The sequence below is a fragment of the Pyrus communis genome, chromosome 16 (genome assembly GCF_041283825.1).
Source record: "Pyrus communis isolate YQ-2024b chromosome 16, ASM4128382v1, whole genome shotgun sequence".
In the NCBI taxonomy this organism is placed as follows: Eukaryota; Viridiplantae; Streptophyta; class Magnoliopsida; order Rosales; family Rosaceae; genus Pyrus; species Pyrus communis.
In genome coordinates this window covers 4560540-4583637 of record NC_142580.1, presented here as the reverse complement: position 1 = coordinate 4583637, position 23098 = coordinate 4560540, and the positions used below count along the sequence as shown (strand labels likewise).

Below are 23098 nucleotides of genomic sequence, written 5' to 3'. Positions count from 1 at the left end.
AATCCAGAAACAGTTTATTTTTATAGTCCAAAAACAGTGACCCCCGTCGTTATTATTGACTAACATCTAGATCTCAAATTTATTTTTTGGAGAAACAAACGATGAACTCCACTAACAAAGAAAAATTGAAAAACAGTACCTCAAATACTTTATGAATAATAACGACGATCACGTTTCAACGAAATAATACAAAATATAAATTAAATAGCATGAGGATCTATATTTTTGTTTCAAAGAAAAAGAAGAAGGTCTGCAAAACAACAATGAACTCCATTAATGATAAAAATCTAAAACTCAACCTAAAAAGTTAGGGGTAAAATCGATAAATCATAATTTATTATAGTTAGACCATTTTTAGTTGGACTATTTTAATATGGGTCTTGTACTAATCATTAAACAAAACTTATAACATGGTTTTTTATTAAAACTAAAATTTTTCAAGCTCTTTTCATTAGTTTTCCTTTAAATAAACTCTTTACAGCTTTTGGTTAAAATCCAAAGTTGTAGAACCCTTATCATTAATTGTCCTTATGAATATACTAAGCCATACCATGTTACACCTCACATAATGTAAAATTAAACTACATCTTCCTGGTATATATCTAATACTGATTAAAGCAGTTTGATTCGATTTGATTAAGTTTTATTTGCATACATACATAGCCATATATAATGATTGGTTGAACCTAACTACACATGATCACTATCATACGGCTTCTCCTCATCTACGTACACATTTGTGGCTTTGTAATGATAACGTTGTGCACAATACAGAAAGTAGGCAAAATTCAGAACCCCAATCCCAGCAATTAGGAAGTAGAAGTAGTCCAATCTCCCCGCATTGATGTCATTGGTCAACCAATCCGGATGCTTCTCTGTACCACTAACATGGTGCACCACATTCACGACCAAACTGCTCAAGTAGCTCGAACCAGCAAAGGAGCAAGACACGAGGGCATTTCCAATACTGCGCATGTGGTCGGGGAACTCCCGGTTGAAAAACTCCAGCAGAGCTATCATATTGAACGCCTCACAGAGTCCCATCAGTATAAGTTGTGGGGCCAGCCAGAGGAATGACACGTGTGCGGCAGGGTGCAAATTGGCAAAGTTCCTTCTCTCCTTTTCAATTAGTCCGGCCACTGCCATCGACAGGACGGAGAATATGATCCCGATTCCACATCTTTGCAGGACAGTAACCCCACCTTCGCGCTTTGTGATTTTTCTGAGGGATGGGACTAGAATCCGATCGTAGATTGGAAGCCAGAGGCCAATGGTGAGAAAGGAGATGACGCTGATGGACCCAGCTGGGACTTCGAAGTTAGCGCCGAGATGACGGTCCATTTTTAGGGCTTGGGACACAGTAAAGGTGCCCTGCTGTGTCATGGCGGTCAGGCTAACTATGGCCGATGCCCATATCGGGATTGTTTTTAATACGCATTTAAGTTCTTCCACTTGTTGCACGCTGCACAGCCTCCAGTTATCGACCGGAGAACCATCAGGCTTCAAATCGTTATCCAATATTACAGCAGCCTTGTTCAAGAACCTAATGAAAATAAAATGATGAACAAAAAAAGTCAATTAACACGATCAACGAGTCAAAAAATCAGGGAAACAAAGTTCACAGTACACAGCCACTAAATTTGTTCACCAAACAAACAATGTACGATGGATGTGCTTGTTCAAATGAGAGATAATGTGCTTCAAACACGGGCCGAACACACATGTCATTACACAATTGGAGAAAATTGTTTTTTTTTTTTTTTTGGCTTTTCAGAGTACCTCCAATTGTATAATAATAGGTGGTGTTTCATCACTTATTCTGAGCACACTGAAAAATATGTCATTTAACAGCGTCAGTGCCCCACCTTACAGATCATGTGTCTTACACTTATAACGCGTTTACGTAACCGTAATAAAAATAGGAGGATTTGAATCGAGGAGGAGTTGGAATGTGGAGAAGTCAGAATCGGATTCCTGTAGAAGCTTTTTACTAATTCAGCAGAATCTGAATATAAACTAATATGATTACTAAAATGCCATTGTCCCAAATCAAATATTTTATTTACTTCTTTTAATAAAATTTGATATAATATATAATAGTAAGAAAAAAATTAAATTGCTTTTTTGTTTCATAGACACACTAAAATGCTTTTGTTTTATTTATTTATTTATAAATTTAAGTATTTACTTTAATATTTAAATTTTCTCACTCAAGTTATAGTTTCTTCTCTTCGGCATATGCATAGAGTTGTACATAATGTGAATAAGCATGGAGTTGTGCATAATATGAATGAGCGTGGAAATAAAAAAAGTAAGGAGTTGTGCATAATTAAACTAGGGTTAATGGGTTTATAAAGGATAGTCTTGGTGATAAAAAAAGTAAGTGAGGGCATAAAGGGAACAAAAGTGTCATTCCGATTGCCCAAACAATAAGAAATTGGATTACCATCTAGATGTATGGGATCCAATTCCACCAATACAAGGAATTTAATTCCAAAATTTATGTGGGCCCCACTATTTTTTTTTTTTTTGTTTCTCAATGTTTAGTAAACACCGGATTGTTCCATAATCGGAATTCAATTCTAAATTTTTATTCCGATTACAGATATGTAAATGATAGAATTTTTACCACTTGCAAAAGTAGAGATAAAAACACTAAAAAAATACTTGCAAGAGAACAAGGTCATTGTAATATAAACGACTCAAGTAAGGTCGTTTGAATTATTTAAAACAATTTATATAAAACCAAAATCTTAGTTAATTATTTGAAAACAAAAATTAAAAAAGGTTGATTTTAAATTTAAAAATAATAAAAACTAATTTATTTAAAATGATTAAAGAAATAAGCAAAGTAAAGAAAACAAAGGAAAACGGTTTGAAAAATCTCCGGCAGCGGCGCTAGTAAACACGCCTTTAGGATTGGTTTGGTATTGAGGTGCTTTTATAAAAAATGGGTATAAAAAAAGCTGAACTCAAAATGATGTTTGGCAAACACTTAAAAACAACTTATTTTCATAGTTTTGGATGGAAAAAAACTGAAAACGTGAAGCAGCAAAAATAAGTTTATTCTCACAGCACAACAGAAGCAGTTTTTTTCGAAGCACAACAATATTAAACCAGCCCTTTATCTAATGTGAGGGTGAAAGTCTGGACCCCCACCTGACTGACATAATGTGAGCTTAGTCAAATGTATGATGGTGGAAGTAGACCCCCACCTTACAAGCTGTGAGTCTTACGTAGTTAAATGCGACGTGTGGTTAATGATAAACTTAGGGTAAATTATACTTTACCACCTTAGGTTTGGGGTCTATTGTAACCCCATACAATATCTTCAAAATATTTTATTTTCATACCTCACTTACTACTTTATTTCAATATAATACACCTCAAATCTAAAATAAAATAGTATTTGAGGTATGAAAGTGAAATATTTTAAAGATGTTGTATAAGATTGTAATAGACGTCAAATCTAAGGTGGTCAGTGTAATTTACCCATAAACTTATCTTATGAATACATATGTAATCTGAGTGTTAATCTGATCTGATGATGGTTATTGATTAGCTTATGATTTTTCTGCAATTCAATCAGGCCAAGTCACTCAGTGGCGATCAAACTAAAAGTCAAATCTAAAATCTTCCATCAACAAATAGAAGACAATACATTAGAATGTAATACAAAGAGTTCAGTCGACACTAATAAAGTACTAAATTCAAACACGTCCTCGAGAAACCTAACTAATTAAACTTTATTTTGGGCCTTGGCCACTCCATATAAGTTAGTAAGGTAAACCTATAATCTATAAAAATCGATAGATTAACCAACTCTACACATATTAATACTTCAAATCAATCGTAATTAATTATTAAAGAAATGATCGATCTATACAAAAATTTGTTACCTGAGCTGGTTGGTGAGAGGGAGCTTACACGCGTAATACCCCTTGAATATTGGAGGTTGATAGAATTTGTCAACATCTATAATTTCTGCTTCTTCCGCAAGCTTAATGTGGCGTTTCTTATGAGCAGCAACAAGTACTTGTGCAATCCCAGAGAACATACTGCCCTGTGGCTTTACATGCACGTAAACCCTAGACCCGATAAACAGAAGCAGGATCGAGCAAGCCATGAGCACAGTTGGGATCCCAAACCCTAAACTCCAGCTGACTTTGTCTTGGATGTAAACCACTACGGTTTGGGAGAGGAGTAAGACCACTGTGAACGTGGCATAGTACCAGTTGAAAAAGCTGTTCACTCCTTTCTTTCCTTCTTCGGTGGTTGGGTCAAACTGGTCAACACCAAATGGGATGCTGCATGGCCTGATGCCAGCTGTGCCTATGGATAGAAACCCTAGACCCGATAGCAATATACCGAGTTGAGCTCGGGTTGGACCGGTGCACTGACTCAGTGCTTGCTGTTGTGGGCTGCATGGCGGAGGATGCAGATGCGGAAGCCACGCTGTTAAAGTAACTGTCGCCATTCCCTGTTGATAGATAAATAATGTTACACAACAAATAAATAACGTTAAAGTAACTGTCGTCATTCCCTGTTGAACTTGTATTTACTTCAAAATTTGTTGCAAATCTTTTCTTCTAATTAAGAAAAAAAATCCACTAAAACAACCTAGTCCACACCTTAGAACACACTTAATGAAAGTAATATCCACTAAAACTGATGAAAGTGACAGTCACTAAAGCAGCAGGGTTGATCTCCTACGATCCTCAATTTCTATGCTAAACCACATGAAAGGCAAATTTGTTGGTATACGTTATTTTCCGTTTTGGCCGCACGAAGGGATATTTGACAATTTTATTACTCAGTTGCTTACTCATGCTTTAGTACGATCGGGTTTTTATTTAGCAAACTCTAAACTTTTGCCCACCAATATTGGTTTATACTTCAAATTTCTTGAATATTGATACTCGATTTAAATTTCTTAAATGAGAATTTAGATTTAACAATATTGTCACGTAATATTATTAATTTATCTATAAATTATATATGAATTAGCTACATTCGGTTGTATTAGTGTTCTCACAAATCCTTTTAATTAGCTTGGATGAGGTTGTCCAAAGAGGGATCATGAAACCTCACATCCCCTCCTTTTAATCAATTGGTGTATCTTGACCACTGTTCTAAAATTTCCGCTTAGCGCCGTCTAGGCCTCCACCTAGACGCTAGGCAGTTGGCCACCGTCCCGATTAATGTCTAGGCGTTTGAAAATTAAGAAATGACGCCTAGACCTGTTGAGGCACCTACCTAGATCGCCTAAGCATCCGTCTAGACTGCCTAGGTACCCGCTTAGCCCTTCCAGACCTGCTTAGGTTGTGACTCACTTATACAGAAAAATAGATAACTTTCATTTTGCTTTTTTTTTTTTTTCAATAAATTGTAAGAGATTTGTTGAATACTTAAATGAGTATACATTATATGCTTGTTCCCCATGTTTTCATAATGTTACAAAATTTCATAATTTATGTGTCATTCTATTTTGTAATTTATGATGAAATTATATATATTTTAAGTATAAACAGATACTTATTTACATGAAATATAATGGATTTAGTTAAATCCGCATAGTCCGCCTAAGCACCCGCCTACCTTTTCGTATTTTCAAAATGTTGTTCGCTAGCTTAGTTTTCCAAATCCGTCACCATATTGACTGGTAACTCTAGTTTCAATTGTTAGGTTTCATATTACTGGCTAATCGGAGTTCCCCAATAGTTGACGAAGTAGTACTAGTTGTTCAACTTCAACCGCAACCGAGATCAATCACAAACGCTACAGTTTTGTCGCTTCTCCATTTCCCTAGATGACGATACAAAATCATACTTGATTTATTGCGTGATTTAACTCAAATTTTCAATTCATTATGGTTAAATTAAGGGTAGGTTTCGCTAAGGAACTCTTACCCTTTCAAATCCATACCACCACCTACTACCCTTTCAAAGATTTTCTGGGATTTTACGTACAACAACAGATTCAACCACAAGATCATCACCATCCTCTCCCACCCACTAAAATTTAAAACCCCAAAACGTAGAGTATATATGACCCACGATAGAAATTTATACGTTACCTAGCTAGCCACGAAACCAAAGACAAATTGTTGGTTATTATTTAATGTAGAAGGGCCATAGAAAGGGATAATTATAGAACACTTTTCTTTTCACCATATACACACCTATCAGTAATATTGGAGGTAGGGGACAACCACTCAAAAACACAGGTTTATGAAACTGGTGTGAAAATATATACACGATTGGGGAGTGGCTAGTCGATCGGTAAACTTAATATAAACAATCTACGTATTTGATACATAATTTAATCTAGTCCGTAATAAACTAAAAAAATATATACATTATTAATCACAGAAGTGGAAACTCGTGTTGACACTTCAAAAATTTTATTGTGCATTCCTGACAAGCGTATATTTCTTTCTATGGGAGCTAGCCAAACTAATTTTGCATACTAAATTATGTATCACCAATAAGAAATAAATATGTTAATCAACTCTTAAGTAATCAACAACTTATCAACTTTCATGTTGTTTAGTTTACAAAATTTGATCTACATTTAGTCTCCCTAGCATTTCCCTTCTTTTTAGATATAAAAAGTTTGGTGTGCATAAAGAAAATTTGAGAGTGAAAACAACAATTCTCTTAGTCAATATAATGTTTAATAATAACTGAATATTAACATATTAAGTACAATAAATATGTTAGAGAGACCATATTTTTAGACTATAATTTAACCCCGCGCAATGCGGTAGTCAATGATTGGATTCTTTAATTAATAATTTAAAAAAAAATTAATTATCAACTGGCACATTATGTAATTACAAAATATAATTCAAATAAATAATTTCTTTAGCATCTACAAACCGTTGTTGAACATAATGAAATTACCTTAAAACAATCAACACATTGGCCAAATAAATTAGAAAATAACAAAAAATAATAATTGGTAAAAGAGCTAGAGAGAAAGAGAGGTACCATGAGAGAGGAAATGGACGCAAAAACAATAGTCCGAAAGCGGCCGACGTAGGCGTCGGAGATGAAGGCGCCGAGGAGAGGAGCGAAGTTGGTCAAACCAGACCAGACGTTGATAATGTTGGAAGCGGAAACCTGGTCCAGGTGTAGCATCCTCGTCAAGTACACCATAAAGTTTGCCAGCAACCCAATAGAAGCCAACCTTTCGAACGTATCATTTCCTGCACCACCACCACCACCACAACAACCACCATTAAAAACGTGTTCTGTTGTTGTCGCCTTTTAATAAATTAGACACTTTCACCTCATATCAGGGATAAAGATGGATTAATATTCAATGCACCTATATGTGATTACAGTGACACATCATGGAATGAGAGTAACTGAGACACTGCCACCGTAGCTACGTTCTGTGCTCGATCATGTCGACCAAAAAATTTACATATTTTTTTTATCATTGACCGGGGACACAACCATTTCGGTGCAGTATCCTCCACGAAATGAGAGAGAGAGAGAGAGAGAGAGAGAGAGAGAGAGACCTAAGATGAAAGGCATGGCCTTCCAACCACCAGGTTTCCTTGCGACATCACGTTTTCTATCAACTGGTTCTTTAGCTGGGCTTAAAGGAAATTTGTGTAACAGCTCTGAGGAAGTGCTTTTCTGAAAGAACTTTGTGACGTAGAGGCAGTGGCTTGATTGCTGCTGCTTCTGCTTCTTGCCTTCAGCCATCATCAGCTTTTCAACATGCCAGAAAAAAAGTGGGCACTAGCTATCTAAGCTTTGAGGAAGTGATTTTCTAAAAGCACTGTAAGAAGTTGTGAGGTTAAGCTAACAAGCTTGGCTGGGGCAGACGTATATATATAGGGAAGATGGGGAAGGAAGAAGATAAAAAGGGCGGCGAAAATGAATGTAGGTATGGATGTGATGAAGCCGTGGCACTATTGACAGGGGGCACACCAAAATTGTGCGGACCCTCCATTAATTCTGGCCAACTTTTCTGTAAAGTAAAAAAAGAAAGGCCCATTACAAACAAATTGAGGCCCAATTTATGTGATGAACCATCTCGACTCACGATTTTCATGACTGTATGATATTCGTCCCCATTGAGAGACATGAAACTTTCACATTAGTCAAGAAATGTTATAAAAGAGAACTTTTTCAAAATGAAACTTTTCATAAATTTTTTATCACCTCATATTTTTGATATATTATTTTATAATTTTAGCATGTATATTGATGCTAAACTGTGAGGTGACTGAGAGTCCATAAAAAGTATGTCCCCCTTCCATTTCTCAACTTAAACACAAAAGGAAGAAATAAGACGCTTTTAATTTAACAAGAAAATATATACTTTAACTAAACACATAAATGCGCACTTAAACACAAAAGGAGGTTAGACTGGGTTTTAATTTAACAAGAAATAAGACGGATATATAAAAGGTCACAACAAAAATAGTGTTTAACAATCAAGTGACGGATATATAAAAGGTCACAACAAAAATAGTGTTTAACAATCAAGTGATGGAAAACTAGAGTTATGAATCACCAATGACAATCCTATTTTATTTTTCTAAATCAATTACTAGCTGATGTTAACTACAAGTTATTCTTTTTAAAATTTAAGGTATGAATTTATCAGTGGCCAAGCGTTAAATTATGTATCTCTATGTGATAATAATAATTATTAGACATACATGCATATACAATTAAATACAGTTAATTTATGGATTTAATTATACAACTAAACACATGGGTTTAGAAAACCATTAGGTTTAGTGGTTTACAAGAAAAATGGTTAAACCAAAGGATGCCCCAACCTTTCTTGGGCAGTAATGTCAGTATCTAAACTCTCTACTGTTTCTGCACTAGTCTTGTATGCATATCCCCGAGCACAAAACAGAAAATAGAAGAAATTCACCACTCCCAGACCAGCAATCAGGAAGTAAAAATAGTCCAATCTGCCGGCATTGATATCATTGTCCAACCAGTTGGGCCGGCCACGCTTTCCTGTAAACCCATGCACAATGCTTACCGACACACTACTCAAATAACTAGCCCCGGCCAAGCAAAGATAGAGCAGAGAATTCCCAATACTTTTCATGGTCTCAGGAAACTCTTTGTTGTAAAACTCAAGGAGTCCAACAACGCCAAACATCTCACAAAGTCCAAGCAACATTTCCTGTGGAAATAGCCAAAAAACTGACATGGCTACAACCCCATTCGATGAAGCTTGTGATGTGGCCAAAGCTCTCCTTTGTTGCTCAACTAGTCCCGCCACCACCATGCACATAGCAGAGAAGAAATACCCGATTCCTATTCTTCGAAGAGGTGGGATCCCATCTTCACATTTAGTGAACTTTGTTAGGGCTCGTTGTAAGAATCGGTCATACAACGTAAGGGAAATAAAGAGCGTCATAATTGACATCATTTTGACCGATCCAGCAGGGATTGCGAAATTCGGTCCAATGTGACGATCCATTTTCATGGCTTGTGATACTACAAATGTTGGTTCTTGGGCAAGGGCCAGCAAGCTGATGACACCAGAAACAGAAACTGGGAGGATTTTCATAACACGTATTACCTCTTCAACTTGTTGAATGCTACATAGCCTCGATGGAGTTGCACAAGACCCATCATCTTTTAGTTCATTGTCCACTACTAAAGCAGCTTTCTTCAAGAAGCTGGGAGCCAACAATTTAGAAGTGAAAATTAGTCATATAAACAATCCTGGAATGTAATTAAGTTAGGGAAGGCAAATAGTGATAACGGTCCGCATCATTTGATGACGCACTGGAGAAAATGTGGACAGTACACTTCAGAGTCTAGAGAATTATTCGAGATATTTACCTAAATTCTGTTGAGAGATGAAGCTTGTTGAGTACTCTACGTCCATTTCCATTGCCATTTCCATTTGATGAATCATCATCGGAGAAAACACCACGAACCCTATCATCATTGTGAAGCTTAAGATGACGCTTCTTGTATGCCGCTACAAGAACTTGTGCAAAACTGGAAAATGTGCTTCCTTCCGGCTTCACATAGAAGTAAATTTTGGACCCCCCAAAAAAGAGGAGAATTGCACATGACATGAGCAGCGTAGGAATTGCAAATCCTAATGCCCAACTCACAGAGTCTTGAATGTACATCACTAGGGATTGGTTGATCAAAATTACCATACAAGATAAAGCGTAATACAAATTCAAAAATCTAGTGACTGATTTTCTTCCTTCGACGGTGGCGGAATCAAATTGATCAACGCCAAAGGGAATACTGCAGGGCCTAATTCCTCCAGTTCCTAAACCCAGCCCGCATAACCCAACAATCAAAAAACCCAGCTGGGATTTTGTGCTGGAGACACATTGCTGTTGTTGTCCATTAAGGGTGCAAGGTGGAGGCCTCAGTTGTGGCACAAAGGCTGTCAGGGTTACTGTTAGCATCCCCTAATCATGAGATTAATTGGCTATTCGTTAAGCTGTTAACAAATCAAAGAAAGAGAAAAGAAGAAAAAAGTAATTGCAAATTTGATTTTTATTTCGTTGGCAACAAAAGAAATAAGAGGACTACACATTGCAAAGACAGAAACATATATATCTAAAAGTTTTAGATGTTGCCATGACCTTCTTTTTATTTTTATTTATTTTTATTTTTTATTTTTTTGACAAAATATAGCATTAATGGGTTAAATTGTTAAATGTTAGGATGAGAGAATCAGTCAGGATCAAGGCCACCATAAATATACCTCATACTCATGGCAACATTTGTAGATAGTGCTTTAGCACAGTGGCGGAAAAAAATGCACCTTGGTAACATACAGATAGACAACCCTAAGACGTAGAGTACCAAAAATACCTAATATAATTGCTAACTTGCTAATTAACTTTAACCTAAACTAATTAATCATGATTAATTAATCTTACATAAATAAACGAAAAAAATTATGCTACATAAATTAGCTAATTTTACCAGAAGTGTTGCAAAGGAAGCCAAGGCAATGGTGAGAAATTTGCCAAGGTAGATATCAGCGATGAAGCCACCAATGACTGTCAATAAAAAGCAGGAAGATGCCCAAATGTTAATCATGTTGGCAGCAGGAACCTGCTCCATGTGATACTCCCTCACCAAATATACCATGAAGTTTATTGTCAGCCCATATGATGCCATCTTCTCAATTGATTCATTTCCTGCAAAAAATAAAAAATAAAAAACCTCCCAATTGTAGCTTTTGATTTCTCTGTAAATAAAAATGCTCATATATATCTTAATATATTATACCTAAGATGTAAATCACCGCCTTCCATCCGGGCTTTGATTGGACTACTGTGCTCGAATCAGATCGGTGGAGATGGTCACCGTTCGGAGGCAATAATGCCTCTGAGGATGGAGACTGATCATAGTTAGGGTTTGCTCGTTTAAGTTTTCTGATGAAGCAGAAGGAGAAGAAAGAGCTGTTCTTAATTTTATCCCTAGCCATTCTTCTCTTTCCCTCGCAGTCGTGTTAATTAGGACTCTGGTTAAGCACATATACAGGCAAAATATCGGGGAACTGATGAAGGGCACGTGCCCCCCATGCATGATGGCAGCTTCCATATTTTCATGCCGACTTGTCAAGCTCTTGAGGCATCTCTGAACAGAAAAGAGGGCAGTTTTCTTTTGGTCATTAATTATGGGGAAGCAAAGACAAACTTGGTGACACATACCAAGTAAACTTTCCAGTTTCCAATATATGTACTTAGCCCTCTAGAGGCAAAGTTCGTTCTTTTATACTTTCATTTTTCATTTTTCTATGTGGTCTAATATCTTAGTGGATAGGTTGTTGAGTAACGTCTTGAGTTTAAAATTTTACTCTGTCCAAAATTATTATGATAGTTTCGAATGCTTTCCTTTCTCCTTTCTAATAATAGTAATTTAAAATATTAAAATATCAATACTAAGTACATTTCACACCACTAAAATTAGGGAGAAGTTATAAGGTTTCAATTTTCTTACATTATTTGACGTTTGATCAAATTATAATTTTTGTGAGGAATTTGTGATGTTATAGTGTAAGAATCGATATCAAATCTTTTGCACTTAAAATGAGTGTGGCCTCTTCGTGACTCTAATCATTGTTTGACACATATTAAGTTTATGAAAACAAAATTAAGAAAAATTAAGTTTAGAAACACGTGTCATTTAATTATTGGGGCTGCAGAGGCCACACTCATTTTAGTTGTAGAAGATTTGATCTCTTAAGAATCACCCCCCAAACTCATTAACCATATCAAGGCCAGTTTTTCGAGATAGGTCATAGTGATTTTCACACTCGTTTTTTTCCATTTTGTATTCATCATTTTATTTATGTCTTGTGATTTTTCGTTGATTTATTTAATAATCTAATAGCTAGAAATAATTGACTCTAAGGGGAGAAAATAGGAGTGAAAAATGACTTTTGTTTCGAGATTAAGTGGGAATCGTCGCATTATAAAACGTCGATCGGGTTGCAATGTAAAACAATTGAAATCCCGCAACCCGCCCACTTTGAACTGACAAACAAACTTCGATGATGTGAATCACTGAATGTATCAGCCAATAATATATAGTAACTTGTTCTAAAACCAACAGGTTACAAGGATAAATTCTTATAGCAGAGGGATAAATTGTTTTATTTATGAAAATTCTCACTTACAAATAAAGATAAATTGACATTTTTTATAAAATCTCTCACTTACAAATAGAGATAAATACACTGTAATAGACTAATAGTTGTAAACTATAAATCCAGCAGGTTACAATGATGCCCTCAAGCTTTCTTAGACAATAGGGTTGGTTTCTACACTCTCTCCTGCTTTTACACTAGCCTTATAAGTATATCCACAAGCACAAGATAGAAAATAGAGAAAATTCAGCACCCCCAAACCAGCTATCAGGAAGTAGTAATTGTCCAATCTGCCGACATTGATATCATTGTCCAACCAGTTGGGTTGACCATGCTTTCCTGTAACACTATGCACAATGCTCACCACCACGCTACTCAAATAAGTAGCCCCGGCCAAGCAAAGATATGGCAGAGAATTCCCAACACTTTTCATGCTCTCAGGAAACTCTTTGTTGTAAAACTCAATGTGCCCAACAGTGCCAAACACCTCAAGAAGACCAAGCAATATTTGCTGTGGAAATAGCCAAAACACGGACATGGCTGCTATCCCGTTTGATGAATCTTTTGACGTGGCCAAAGCTCTTCTTCGCTGCTCAATTAGTCTGGCCACCATCATGCATAGAATCGAGAAGAAATACCCGATTCCTATTCTTTGCAGGGCCGGGAGTCCATCTTCGTGCTTAGTGATTTTTCTTATGGCTGGTTGTAGGACACGGTTATACAATGGGAGACTGATAATTACTGTCATCATTGACATCAATTTGATTGACCCAGCAGGCATTTCAAAATTCAGTCCAAAGTGCCGGTCCATTCTTAGGGCTTGTGATACTACAAATGTTCCTTCTTGCGCTTATGCAATCAAGAAAATGTCACCAGAAGCCCATATTGGGAGAGTTTTTACAACACATATTACCTCCTCAACGTGTTGGATGCTACACAGCCTCCATGGATTTGCGCAAGATCCATCATCGCTTACTTCATTGCCCACCAGTAAAGCAGCTTTCTTCAAGAATCTGAGCCACCAAAATAGCAATGGATTTAGTATGAGTATGCAAAGCAATTTAGTCAGTTAATTGTACTTGAGTTTGGGGACTTACATATTCTTGCAACAATGTTGCAAGCTAAGCCAAAATTGACGGTTCAAACCATTGGACAAAAACATATATCACGCAACAAAGTTTACAAGCTTTAATTTGTGGACGGATAAATATCCAAGATATTTACCTAAATTCTGTTGAGAGGAGGAGCTTGGACTGTACTACATTTCCTTTTCTGTCTACCTTTGGTGAAGTGTCAAAGAAAAACTCCGCGTACCCTTTTGTCATTGTGAAGCTTGAGACACCGCTTCTTGTACGCTGCAACGAGAACATGTGCAAAGCTGGAAAATGTGCTTCCTTCCGGCTTCACGTAGAACTAAATTTTGGACCGCGCTAAAAACAAGGGAATTGTACATAAAATGAGCAGGGTGGGGATCCCAAACCCTACTGACCAACTCACAGAGTCTTGAATGTACACAACTAGGGTTTGATTGATCATCAGTACCAAACTAGATAAAGTGTAGTACCAATTCAAATAGCTACCCACTGATTTTCTTCCTTCTATGGTGGTCGAGTCGAATTGATCGATCCCAAAGGGAATGCTGCAGGGCCTAATTCCTCCAGTTCCTATACCCAGCCAGCATAACCCAGCAAGCAAGAAACCCGGCTGGGGTTATTGTAGCTCTGGAGACACATTGCAGACTATCATCAAGGATGCAAGGTGGAGGCCTCAGTTGTGGCACTACGGTATTGTTACCATTCCCTAATCAATGATTAATGGGCAATTAATTAAGCTGATTATAACTATGATTAAAATAAATAAATGGTGATTAATTGAGAAGATTAAGAAAATGGAGACTTTGGATGCGGTCCCTAACCATGAAAATTCTTTGACTAAAACCTTATTGGCTTTCAATTTTTGATACAAGTCCCTGAAATTAATGTGATAATTTATTTTTATGTACGTTACTATATTTTTTTAAATTAAAAATTAAAATTTATAGTTGTTTTATATTAATGAGATTTTAAATAAAAAACCATAATTTGTGGGATTAAAAATATTAAAATATATATATATTATTGTGTGTGTGTGTAAACATGGGTACATTCATCAAAATTAACCAAAAAATTATTGTACCAAAACATGGGTACATTCTTCAAAATCACCAAAATATATATATATATATATATATATATATTAGGCTTAATAATATTAGTAAATTTCTTCGATTAAACTTAACATGGATACATTCTCAAATCAACAAAAAAAAAAAAAAAAAGAGTACCCATATAAGTTTAAAAATGGATTAGAAAAAAATTGAGTAGATTTTATATAAAAAAAAATGGTACATTTTACTTATAACGAATTGGTATATTTAAGAATGAGTACATTTTAAGATTAAAAATTTGAAAAAAATTACATGAATGGTACATATAATTAGCATGGGTAAATTTAGCAAAATTAAAAATGGGTACAAATAAATAAAAAAATATAGGTACAAATACAAATAAAACTTTATAAAATATGGGCACAAAAAGAAATTAATATATGGGTACAATTTAAAACTGAAAAGAAAATTGGAACAAATTAAAAAAGGATTGCAAATTAAAAATGGGTACAAACTAAAAATAAAAATATACGATAAATTTAGCCATAAATGTGACATCCCACATCGCCCAAGGGAGTAATCCTTAAATGTATATTCCCATCCCTACCTAGCGCGAGGCCTTTTGGGAGCTCACTGGCTTCGGGTTCCGTAGGAACTCCGAAGTTAAGCGAGAAGGGGGCTAGAGCAATCCCATGATGGGTGACCCACTGGGAAGTTGCTCATAAGTTCCCAAAAAAACAAAACCGTGAGGGAATGGTAAGCCCAAAGCGGACAATATCGTGCTACGGTGGTGGAGCGGGCCCGGGAAGTGGTCCGCCCCTGGCCGGGATGTGACAATTTGGTATCAGAGCCTAACCTTGGCCGCGTGTCTGCCGACGAGGACGTCGGGCCCCTAAGGGGGGTGGATTGTGACATCCCACATCGCCCAAGGGAGTAATCCTTAAATGTATATTCCCATCCCTACCTAGCGCGAGGCTTTTTGGGAGCTCACTGGCTTCGGGTTCCGTAGGAACTCCAAAGTTAAGCGAGAAGGGGGCTAGAGCAATCCTATGATGGGTGACCCACTAGGAAGTTGCTTATGAGTTCCCAAAAAAACAAAACCGTGAGGAAATGGTAAGCCCAAAGCGGACAATATCGTGCTACGGTGGTGGAGCGGGCCCGGGAAGTGATCCGCCCCGGGCCGGGATGTGACAATAAATATAAATATACTAATTGTAACATTTTTAACTTTAAATGAATATATTTAGAAATAAAAAATATTTTATTATTGAAATAATTAATGATGCTATTAATACCAAGAACCTTGATCAAAAAATGAAAATGAATAAGATTTTAATCAAAGGAGTAGCAAAAGGAAGGATGAGAACCTAATTTCTCCTTAAGAAAATGTAGTGTACCGTAAGAGTTGCTAAGGAAGCGAAAGCAATTGTGAGAAATTAGCCTAGATAAATATCAGCAATGGAGGCACCAACGATTGATAATAAACAATAGGAACATATCGAAATGTTAATTATGTTGGCAGCAGTCACCTGCTCCATGTGATACTCCCTCACCAAATACACCATTAAATTTGCTGTCATTCCAAATGTTGCCTTCATCGAAATTGATTCAGTACCTGCACTCACACAAATAAAGTCATGTATATATAATGCATAGTTCTATCTATACATCCATTTTTACTTCTCGCACACCTTGTTAATTTTTTACCGTTGATTTTCTTACAATTCATTTGATTTAACAACTGAAAATTGAGCAAGCGTGTGAAAAGTTAAAATATGTAATGGGAAAAAGGGATTCTTACAATTATTTTCTCCGCTTGCAATTATTTTTGAGATTTGGATTGAATAATTCAAAGAAGAATAAATAAACACACGCGTATATACACACACACACACCTAAGATGTGAGGCATGGACTTCCACACAGGCCTTGTTTGGTCATGGTTTTGTGGCAATAATAATGGCTCGGAGGAAGGAGAGTGGTTATCATAAGAAGAAGGGGTTATTGAGGTGGGTTTGGGGGAGTAGAAGGACAAGAAAGAGCTGCTACAGCTGCTCTTCTTATCCCTCGCCATCTGTTCTCTGGTCTCTCTCTCTTTAGGTCTGATGTTAATTTGGAGGAGTGTGATGGAGGACGTTATTATATGTGTGCAGGGAGAAATTCGGCGAAGGAGAAGCCACCTACCTTGGGCATGACGGACACGTGCCCCCCATGCAACAAGGCAAGCATCTTCCGGTTTTGATACGAGGAATCCAAGCCAAACTATGCAACTCAAGCCGAAGTATAACTTTCGAAGAAAATAAAAGGAAATTTAAAAAAAAAAAAGAGGGAGAGAAAGATTGGACTCAAATTAGGCATGTTAAAAGGGTCGGGCCTGATGAGCCAGTTTGAGTTCGATTCTAATTTTTTGGATCATGGTTCGATCCGGCTAATCGTAAGATCAAATTTTATTTGGCTCGTTTTTAAATGAGCAGGTTCTACGTTTTATATATAGGTCCTGAACTAGTTAAAATAATTCTTTTGTGTCGTCGAAAATATATTTTATATCACAAATGTACAACACTTATCACGATATTAAACAAGTGCTCTATAGTTATGGGATCCGGTAACATGAAAAATTTCTTGAGAAAGCGAGAAACGTACCTAGGATGTAAGGCATGGCTTTCCATCCAAACTTTTTTTTGGTTGTGTTTGGATCTAGTAACTGATGAAGATCTTCATCCTTTTGCTGCAATAATGGCTACGAGGACGGAGAGTCGCATTTGCGTTTTCTAAAGCAGAGGGACAAGAAAGAGTTGCTTTTATCCCCCATCATCCTTCTTGTAATTTGGTTTCTGATTAACCTGTGGACATTGGCAAAATCTTCCATCTCTCAACTATTTATACCTCACGTCCTTGATCCATTGAGCATTCAGCCATATTTTTATCCAAACTAATCGATTTATTAACCTTTTTTACCTGGAAAAAAAATCGATTACTTAAGCCTAGATATAAAAAATTTAGGGGGTGTATTCTATTGGGATTTTAATTCTTTTAATGAATTTAGGGGTATTCAATCAGGATTTTAAGTTATTTTCTGAAATTCAAGGTGTATTCAAATAGAATTTTAAGAAAGTTTATTAAAATCTTTAGAAATCCTGGTGTATTCAAAGAAGTTTATAACATTCCAGGTGTATTTAATTAGAAATTGATTTTAAAGAATTTGAGAAAGTTGAGAAATTATAAGGAATTAGAGAGATTTCGTAATGTATTTTAAGCATCCACAAATCTCACATCTCCCCATAAGATTTTAAGGGAATTGAATCAAAATTTTATATGGAATCTCTACAAATCAATTAAATTCCATAAAAATTCATGGATTATAAATCCATTAAAGTCTCTCAAATTCTCAATTAAATACACCGATGGAGTATCTAGAGCCTGGATTCTACCGAATCCAACTTATGAATTAAACTAATTGTGTTTTAAGCACTCAAATTTCGAAATTTCCTAATAAGGTTATTAATAGTAACTACCTCCCTCTTAATTATTACTTATAGCATCCAAATATATTTCAAATTTTAGACATGATGTTTGATCCCACTACCCAATTTCAGAAATATTTTTTGTACGCGACCATAATTTCCAAACCGCGGGTTTAAGGGTAAATAAATTCCTAAAAACTTTATTTCATAGTCAAAACACTTAAATGTTGCATTTTGAAAGGGACAAAAAAATTTAGGGGTGTGATATCCACACACCTCTTTTTACTTCTTACATATTCTTTTAATTTTCAGTCGTCGGATCGGATGAATTAAAGAAGATCAACGGACAGAAATTAACAAAGGATGTGTGAGAAGTAAAAAGGAGTGTGTGGATAGCACACCCCAAAATTTATAAACCGAATTGTTATTACATTTAGTTATTATTACACTAGATATTAAACAATTGATAAGTGAGATTTTTTCTTCTTCTATTGTTTCTCATTTGGTATAGATCATTGAATTATAATAGATAAGTTACTTTTCTAAGGTGTTGACGGAATGAATCAATAAATTGCATCCAACTTGGAAGCAGAATATGAATTACTCGTTAAGAAATCAATTCTAATCCTCTCAAAAAGATATGATTAGAAATGAGAAAGACGTATAAGCATGGCACGTCGAGTGGTGTCCGGTGCACCCTCGAAAGAGAGAAGCTTCAGTCATGTATTCTCCTCAAAATGAAAATCCATTCTCATCCACTTTCAACGTTCATTGAAAATAATAACTTATACATTTTGTTCCAATCTTTTATACCAAATAAAGCGTTGCTTTTGTTAGGAGACTTTACCAACCGAACATGCATGTTTAGTTGGAATTAATCCTATAAGATAAACCCCTTTTACTTGATAAATTTTTGGACAGGAGCTTCCACGCCGAAGGACTAAGACACACCACAAGAGGGGACCTTTTGAATTCAAGTTCCACATGAAACCATTTTAGTCGACACAAACGCCTGAGGTTTTCCTGTATCTATCTCATATACACGAACGACATAACATCAAAATCTTTAATTAATAAAAGATATTTTTACATAATCAGTAACGTCATATGATAATGAAATTTTTTTTAAAAATAACAACAACATTTAAAAACCAATAAAACATTTGATTTCAAAAGAGAATCTCTCATTAAAAAAAAAAAGAAATAGACCTCCTTTTAACCTCATCCAACATGCATTAATTATCGATTAAAACTCGAGCTAATGACACACACACACTCTCTCTCTCTCAAATTTCCACATTGCGCGCCCAAATATCTGCCACAGTAATCAGCAAACAATTGTTTTTATTATAAAAAATGGAAAACTTATTCTAAAAATTTAAATTCGTACATCATCAGCTTATTTCGCATCCTTTCGCATTAATGTCCGTTTACGCTTTTCGGTGGTTTTGTTCGTTGCTTCGCTCGCCCTCCCTCCTTTTTCCCATTTCTCCACCTTACCCTCCAACTGTTCGTTGAAATGCCTAAGCCATGCTCTCCTACACCACCGCCGCGACCCACCTCCTCCCGCCGCCCCGCTCCTCCCCAAACTTCATCCCTCGCGCCTCTCTCTCGATTCTTTTCGTCGTCAATTCAAGAGCCATAGCCAGGCAGCGGCAGCGGCTTCACCCGATGAGCGGGTTTTCTTTGATTGTAGGGTTTTCTGAGTCAAGAAAACGGTACGATTACAGCGGGTTGTATTGTGGGTGTTCTGGGTTTGCGAGGCGGTGTAAAGATTGGTATGGCGAGGGGGATGATTTCAACTTGGAAGCTGAGATTCTGGAGTTCATGAAGAGCTCCAAGAAGCCCGGGGCGTTTCCCAGCAAGAAGGAACTGCTGGAAGCTGGGAGAGAAGATTTGGTCGATGCTATCGCGAAGAAAGGTGGTTGGCTTTCGTTGGGTTGGGATTTGGAAGAAGAAGAGAGAGCTCAAGAAAGCAAATTTAAGAATTGGGATTTGACAATGGCGAAAGAATTCGACAGCGGTGCCTCGAGCAGCAGTCAAATTGGGGTTTCCGGCGTGGGTTCTTCCATTCTTGATGATTCTTCTCAAGTAGCCTCGTCGTCTGGTAGATCATCACTGTGAGGATTCTGTTATAATTGAAACTGGTTGATGTTTTTAGATTTGTTATATTCCATGGTATAATTGTTCTATTTGTTTTCTCTGTCTTTAATTTGGAAAGAGACGTGCAAAATGTTTGTATCTTTGGACCAAGAGATTGACTTAGAACCACTTCAAATGGTAAAATTTTCATTGAATAAGTCCACCATACGTTGTGTGGATGAGAATTATTATCCAAAATAAAAGGTGATGACAAGATATTCGTTATTTGTTGATGCTCTATTTCAACAATTGAATCGATGAATAGTTTTTTAGGAAGGGGAATCAACTCAAATGTTCGCTTTGTGTAGAGAAGCTGCTACAACAGAGGACAATACTGGCGTTGTAGGTATATTGAATCGATTGGAGAAGCAGAGAAATTTAGCACTTGCGTTTGCTTTGGGAGAGAAAGAAGGCAGTGCTTCCTCTGCTGATGTAGTAAGTTGGTTTTAAGTTATTTTGAATTGATTGTCTTTTGGTGGGGTGATATTGTAGGGGCAAGCATTATGTAAAGTCCTGAAATTTTCTCTAGTTTTCAGTTTAGATGTACTTCTATATTCCGTTATGGTGGTAAGATGATGATAGATATTTGAGAGTCGAATTGCATTTGGTATATTTCTTTAGGATTTGGTAATATATAAACAAAATAAATTTTATATTTATCAGCATGCGTTAATGAAACCTTAACTATAGTTTGGCCTTTTCACTGTCAATTTCATTTGCAGCTTGAAAGGGAGGATAACTTTTATGCGGGCAGTCACCATTACAGCATCTGCGTGAAAATAATTTATTTTTAAGAGTTTGATGTGATTGTTTCCTTTGCATGTAGAAATTCTATAACATAACGTGATGCTTGTTATATTATAAAAGACAGTTGCTGGCCTTGTTAGAAGCAGCAGACCTGCATCATTAAACCCCACCAAAGCCATTCTTAACGATTCAAGAGACAGGCCTAACCACAGCAGTTCTCTTTCAAACAATGGTGTGCTAACAGACTCACCCAGACCTGACACGTGGAGAACTTGGAGCACCCATAGGGCTGGAGTTTCGAATCTTGATTTTGAAGGTATTTTATAGTTAATTGTTTTCACTTTTAAGTAGCTTTATGATTAAATGGTTTGGTTCAAGTAACCTTTGATTGTTAATGAAATGTTTGTAATGTACAGCTGATGAATTTTCATATGATAAAATGGGACTAAAGGATGGTTCAAGAGATGAAATATTTCATGAACCTTATCAAAGGATTAAACTGGATTCTGATAAGAAAGAGATCGATCACAAGCAAATACGTAGTCGGATTAAGCACCTTGAATCAGAGCTCTCCTCTGCACTCCGCTCATTGAGGTCTAAAGCTGATGATGCTGCAGCACAGAAGGTGGGGATGATCAGTCCTCGTTATGTAAATTTGTATGAAAATTTTGAAAGTTTTTACTCCAAAATTTTAACAATATATTCACTTTCGTTTTCTTTGCCGAGCAGCATTCTCATGCTGTGATAATGTTTTGGAGGATTTGGGGCATCATATTAAACTCGTCTATATTTTTCATCAGGGTCATGAAAGCTCCTCTGAAGATGTGCAGAAGCTTTCAGATACCTTAGAGTTTCAGGAAAATGAGATTATGCATGCCCAGGACAAGTTGCGGTCAACACGTGCAAAGTTGGCTGTTTTGGAAGGAAAGATGGCAATGGCAATAATGTATGCACAATTTATTTTAGTTTAAAAACAAGACTATAACTTACTTTACCATTGACATCTTACCCAACCATACCAGCGAAGCGCAAAAGATTGTGGAGGAGAAGCAAAAGAGGATTAATGATGCTCGTAGGACCTTACAACTTCTTCGTACTGCTTGCATAGTTTGGCCGAATTCAGCCTCAGAAGTTCTCATAGCTGGATCATATGATGGTTGGACGACCCAGGTCTGATCTTCTCTTGAATGTATCAGTTAGGTTAGGCTCAAGTAATATTAGTGGATCCATGTTTTTGTCCACTCGTTCATTTATTTTCTTACTTAGCTTTTATTATTAGATGGGGGAATACTTTAAAAGATTGATAAGTAATATTACCATGTGCATATATTTTTTTTGTTTTATGACGTCTTTATACTTGCATTTACCCGCATTTTCAGAAGTATTAGTACTATTGCTTTTGTAATACAAATGTTGTTACCTGTGGTGGTTGCTTGCAGAGAAAGATGGAGAAGTTGCGTACAGGAATCTTCTCTTTGTGCCTTAAATTGTATCCGGGCAGATACGAGGCAAGTAAATTGTGTTATATGTGGTCGAGTCTTTACAACGTTAGAACCCCGTCGATTAATGTTTTTTCATCTTGCATTTCAGATCAAGTTCATTGTCGATGGTAAATGGCGGATTGATCCCCTACGCCCAATTGTTCACAACAACGGATACGAAAACAACGTCCTGATCATAACATAACACACACAACGGAAGCCCCCCAGCAAGCGTAAGAGGATATTCATCGAGAACAAGCACCGATTCTTCCCCAGATTCAACATATAGGCAGTAGATTTTAACTCGTGATTCTTTTCTGTCATGATTCATACGTAACATAGTGTCGTTTCTCCTTTTTCATGTAAAACCCGAATTTTTGAATTGTGATAAGTAATTCAATGAGGAGTTTTCCAGGAAACTTTCGACTTTTCTATCTCGACAATCACTCTGCAGCGCTTCGTGTTTCGAAAGTAAAGTTCGTTGCTTAATTAGGT

At 36.4% G+C, this 23098-nt stretch overlaps 3 protein-coding genes and 1 pseudogene across 5 annotated transcripts; 1 reads left to right on the top strand and 3 right to left on the bottom strand.

Annotated features, from left to right (window-relative positions):
- Window positions 1–599: 599 nt before the first annotated feature.
- Window positions 600–7963, bottom strand: LOC137732530 (protein NRT1/ PTR FAMILY 2.13-like). The gene is made up of 4 exons (XM_068471849.2): window positions 7529–7963; window positions 6993–7210; window positions 3900–4480; window positions 600–1543 (listed from the first exon to the last, which is right to left on the bottom strand). The coding sequence occupies exons 1-4, from the start codon at window positions 7719–7721 to the stop codon at window positions 691–693; spliced, it is 1845 nt and encodes a 614-aa protein (XP_068327950.1). The 5' UTR covers window positions 7722–7963; the 3' UTR covers window positions 600–690.
- Window positions 7964–8686: 723 nt separating this feature from the next.
- Window positions 8687–11477, bottom strand: LOC137731354 (protein NRT1/ PTR FAMILY 2.13-like). Its single transcript, XM_068470456.2, has 4 exons — window positions 11262–11477; window positions 10953–11170; window positions 9837–10429; window positions 8687–9670 (listed from the first exon to the last, which is right to left on the bottom strand). The coding sequence occupies exons 1-4, from the start codon at window positions 11458–11460 to the stop codon at window positions 8785–8787; spliced, it is 1896 nt and encodes a 631-aa protein (XP_068326557.2). The 5' UTR covers window positions 11461–11477; the 3' UTR covers window positions 8687–8784.
- A 1176-nt stretch (window positions 11478–12653) lies between these two features.
- LOC137731353 (protein NRT1/ PTR FAMILY 2.13-like) lies at window positions 12654–17688 on the bottom strand (annotated as a pseudogene). The gene is made up of 5 exons (XR_015957845.1): window positions 17656–17688; window positions 17413–17497; window positions 16168–16385; window positions 13849–14424; window positions 12654–13637 (listed from the first exon to the last, which is right to left on the bottom strand). The product of XR_015957845.1 is annotated as a protein NRT1/ PTR FAMILY 2.13-like (transcript).
- Window positions 17689–19508: 1820 nt separating this feature from the next.
- Window positions 19509–23022, top strand: LOC137731424 (protein PTST homolog 2, chloroplastic). 2 transcript variants are annotated; one of them, XR_015957916.1, is made up of 8 exons: window positions 19509–20353; window positions 20684–20810; window positions 21243–21438; window positions 21539–21747; window positions 21923–22068; window positions 22145–22322; window positions 22562–22630; window positions 22713–23022. XR_015957916.1 is itself a non-coding variant. In XM_068470532.2 (8 exons), exons 1-8 carry the CDS (start codon window positions 19764–19766, stop codon window positions 22806–22808), a joined length of 1581 nt encoding a protein of 526 aa, XP_068326633.2. In that variant the 5' UTR covers window positions 19513–19763; the 3' UTR covers window positions 22809–23022. The 2 variants fall into 2 exon arrangements, 1 of the variants encoding a protein (XP_068326633.2); XM_068470532.2 differs by having other exon boundaries at window positions 19513–20353; window positions 22145–22292.
- The last annotated feature ends 76 nt before the right edge of the window (window positions 23023–23098 follow it).

Bases quoted from the DNA above. Each gene is read 5' to 3' on its own strand.
- LOC137732530 (XM_068471849.2), bottom strand. From the start codon at position 7,721: ATGATGGCTGAAGGCAAGAAGCAGAAGCAGCAGCAATCAAGCCACTGC. The intron at 7,211-7,528 runs GTCTCTCTCTCT...GTGGTGGTGCAG, and splicing joins GGCCATGCCTTTCATCTTAG to GAAATGATACGTTCGAAAGG. The intron at 1,544-3,899 runs GTAACAAATTTT...TATTTTCATTAG, and splicing joins CCTCTCACCAACCAGCTCAG to GTTCTTGAACAAGGCTGCTG.
- LOC137731354 (XM_068470456.2), bottom strand. From the start codon at position 11,460: ATGGCTAGGGATAAAATTAAGAACAGCTCTTTCTTCTCCTTCTGCTTC. The intron at 10,430-10,952 runs GTAAAATTAGCT...TCTCATGATTAG, and splicing joins CTTCCTTTGCAACACTTCTG to GGGATGCTAACAGTAACCCT. The intron at 9,671-9,836 runs GTAAATATCTCG...GTTGGCTCCCAG, and splicing joins CATCTCTCAACAGAATTTAG to CTTCTTGAAGAAAGCTGCTT.
- LOC137731424 (XM_068470532.2), top strand. From the start codon at position 19,764: ATGCTCTCCTACACCACCGCCGCGACCCACCTCCTCCCGCCGCCCCGC. The intron at 20,811-21,242 runs GTAAGTTGGTTT...ATATTATAAAAG, and splicing joins GTGCTTCCTCTGCTGATGTA to ACAGTTGCTGGCCTTGTTAG. The intron at 22,069-22,144 runs GTATGCACAATT...CAACCATACCAG, and splicing joins AAGATGGCAATGGCAATAAT to CGAAGCGCAAAAGATTGTGG.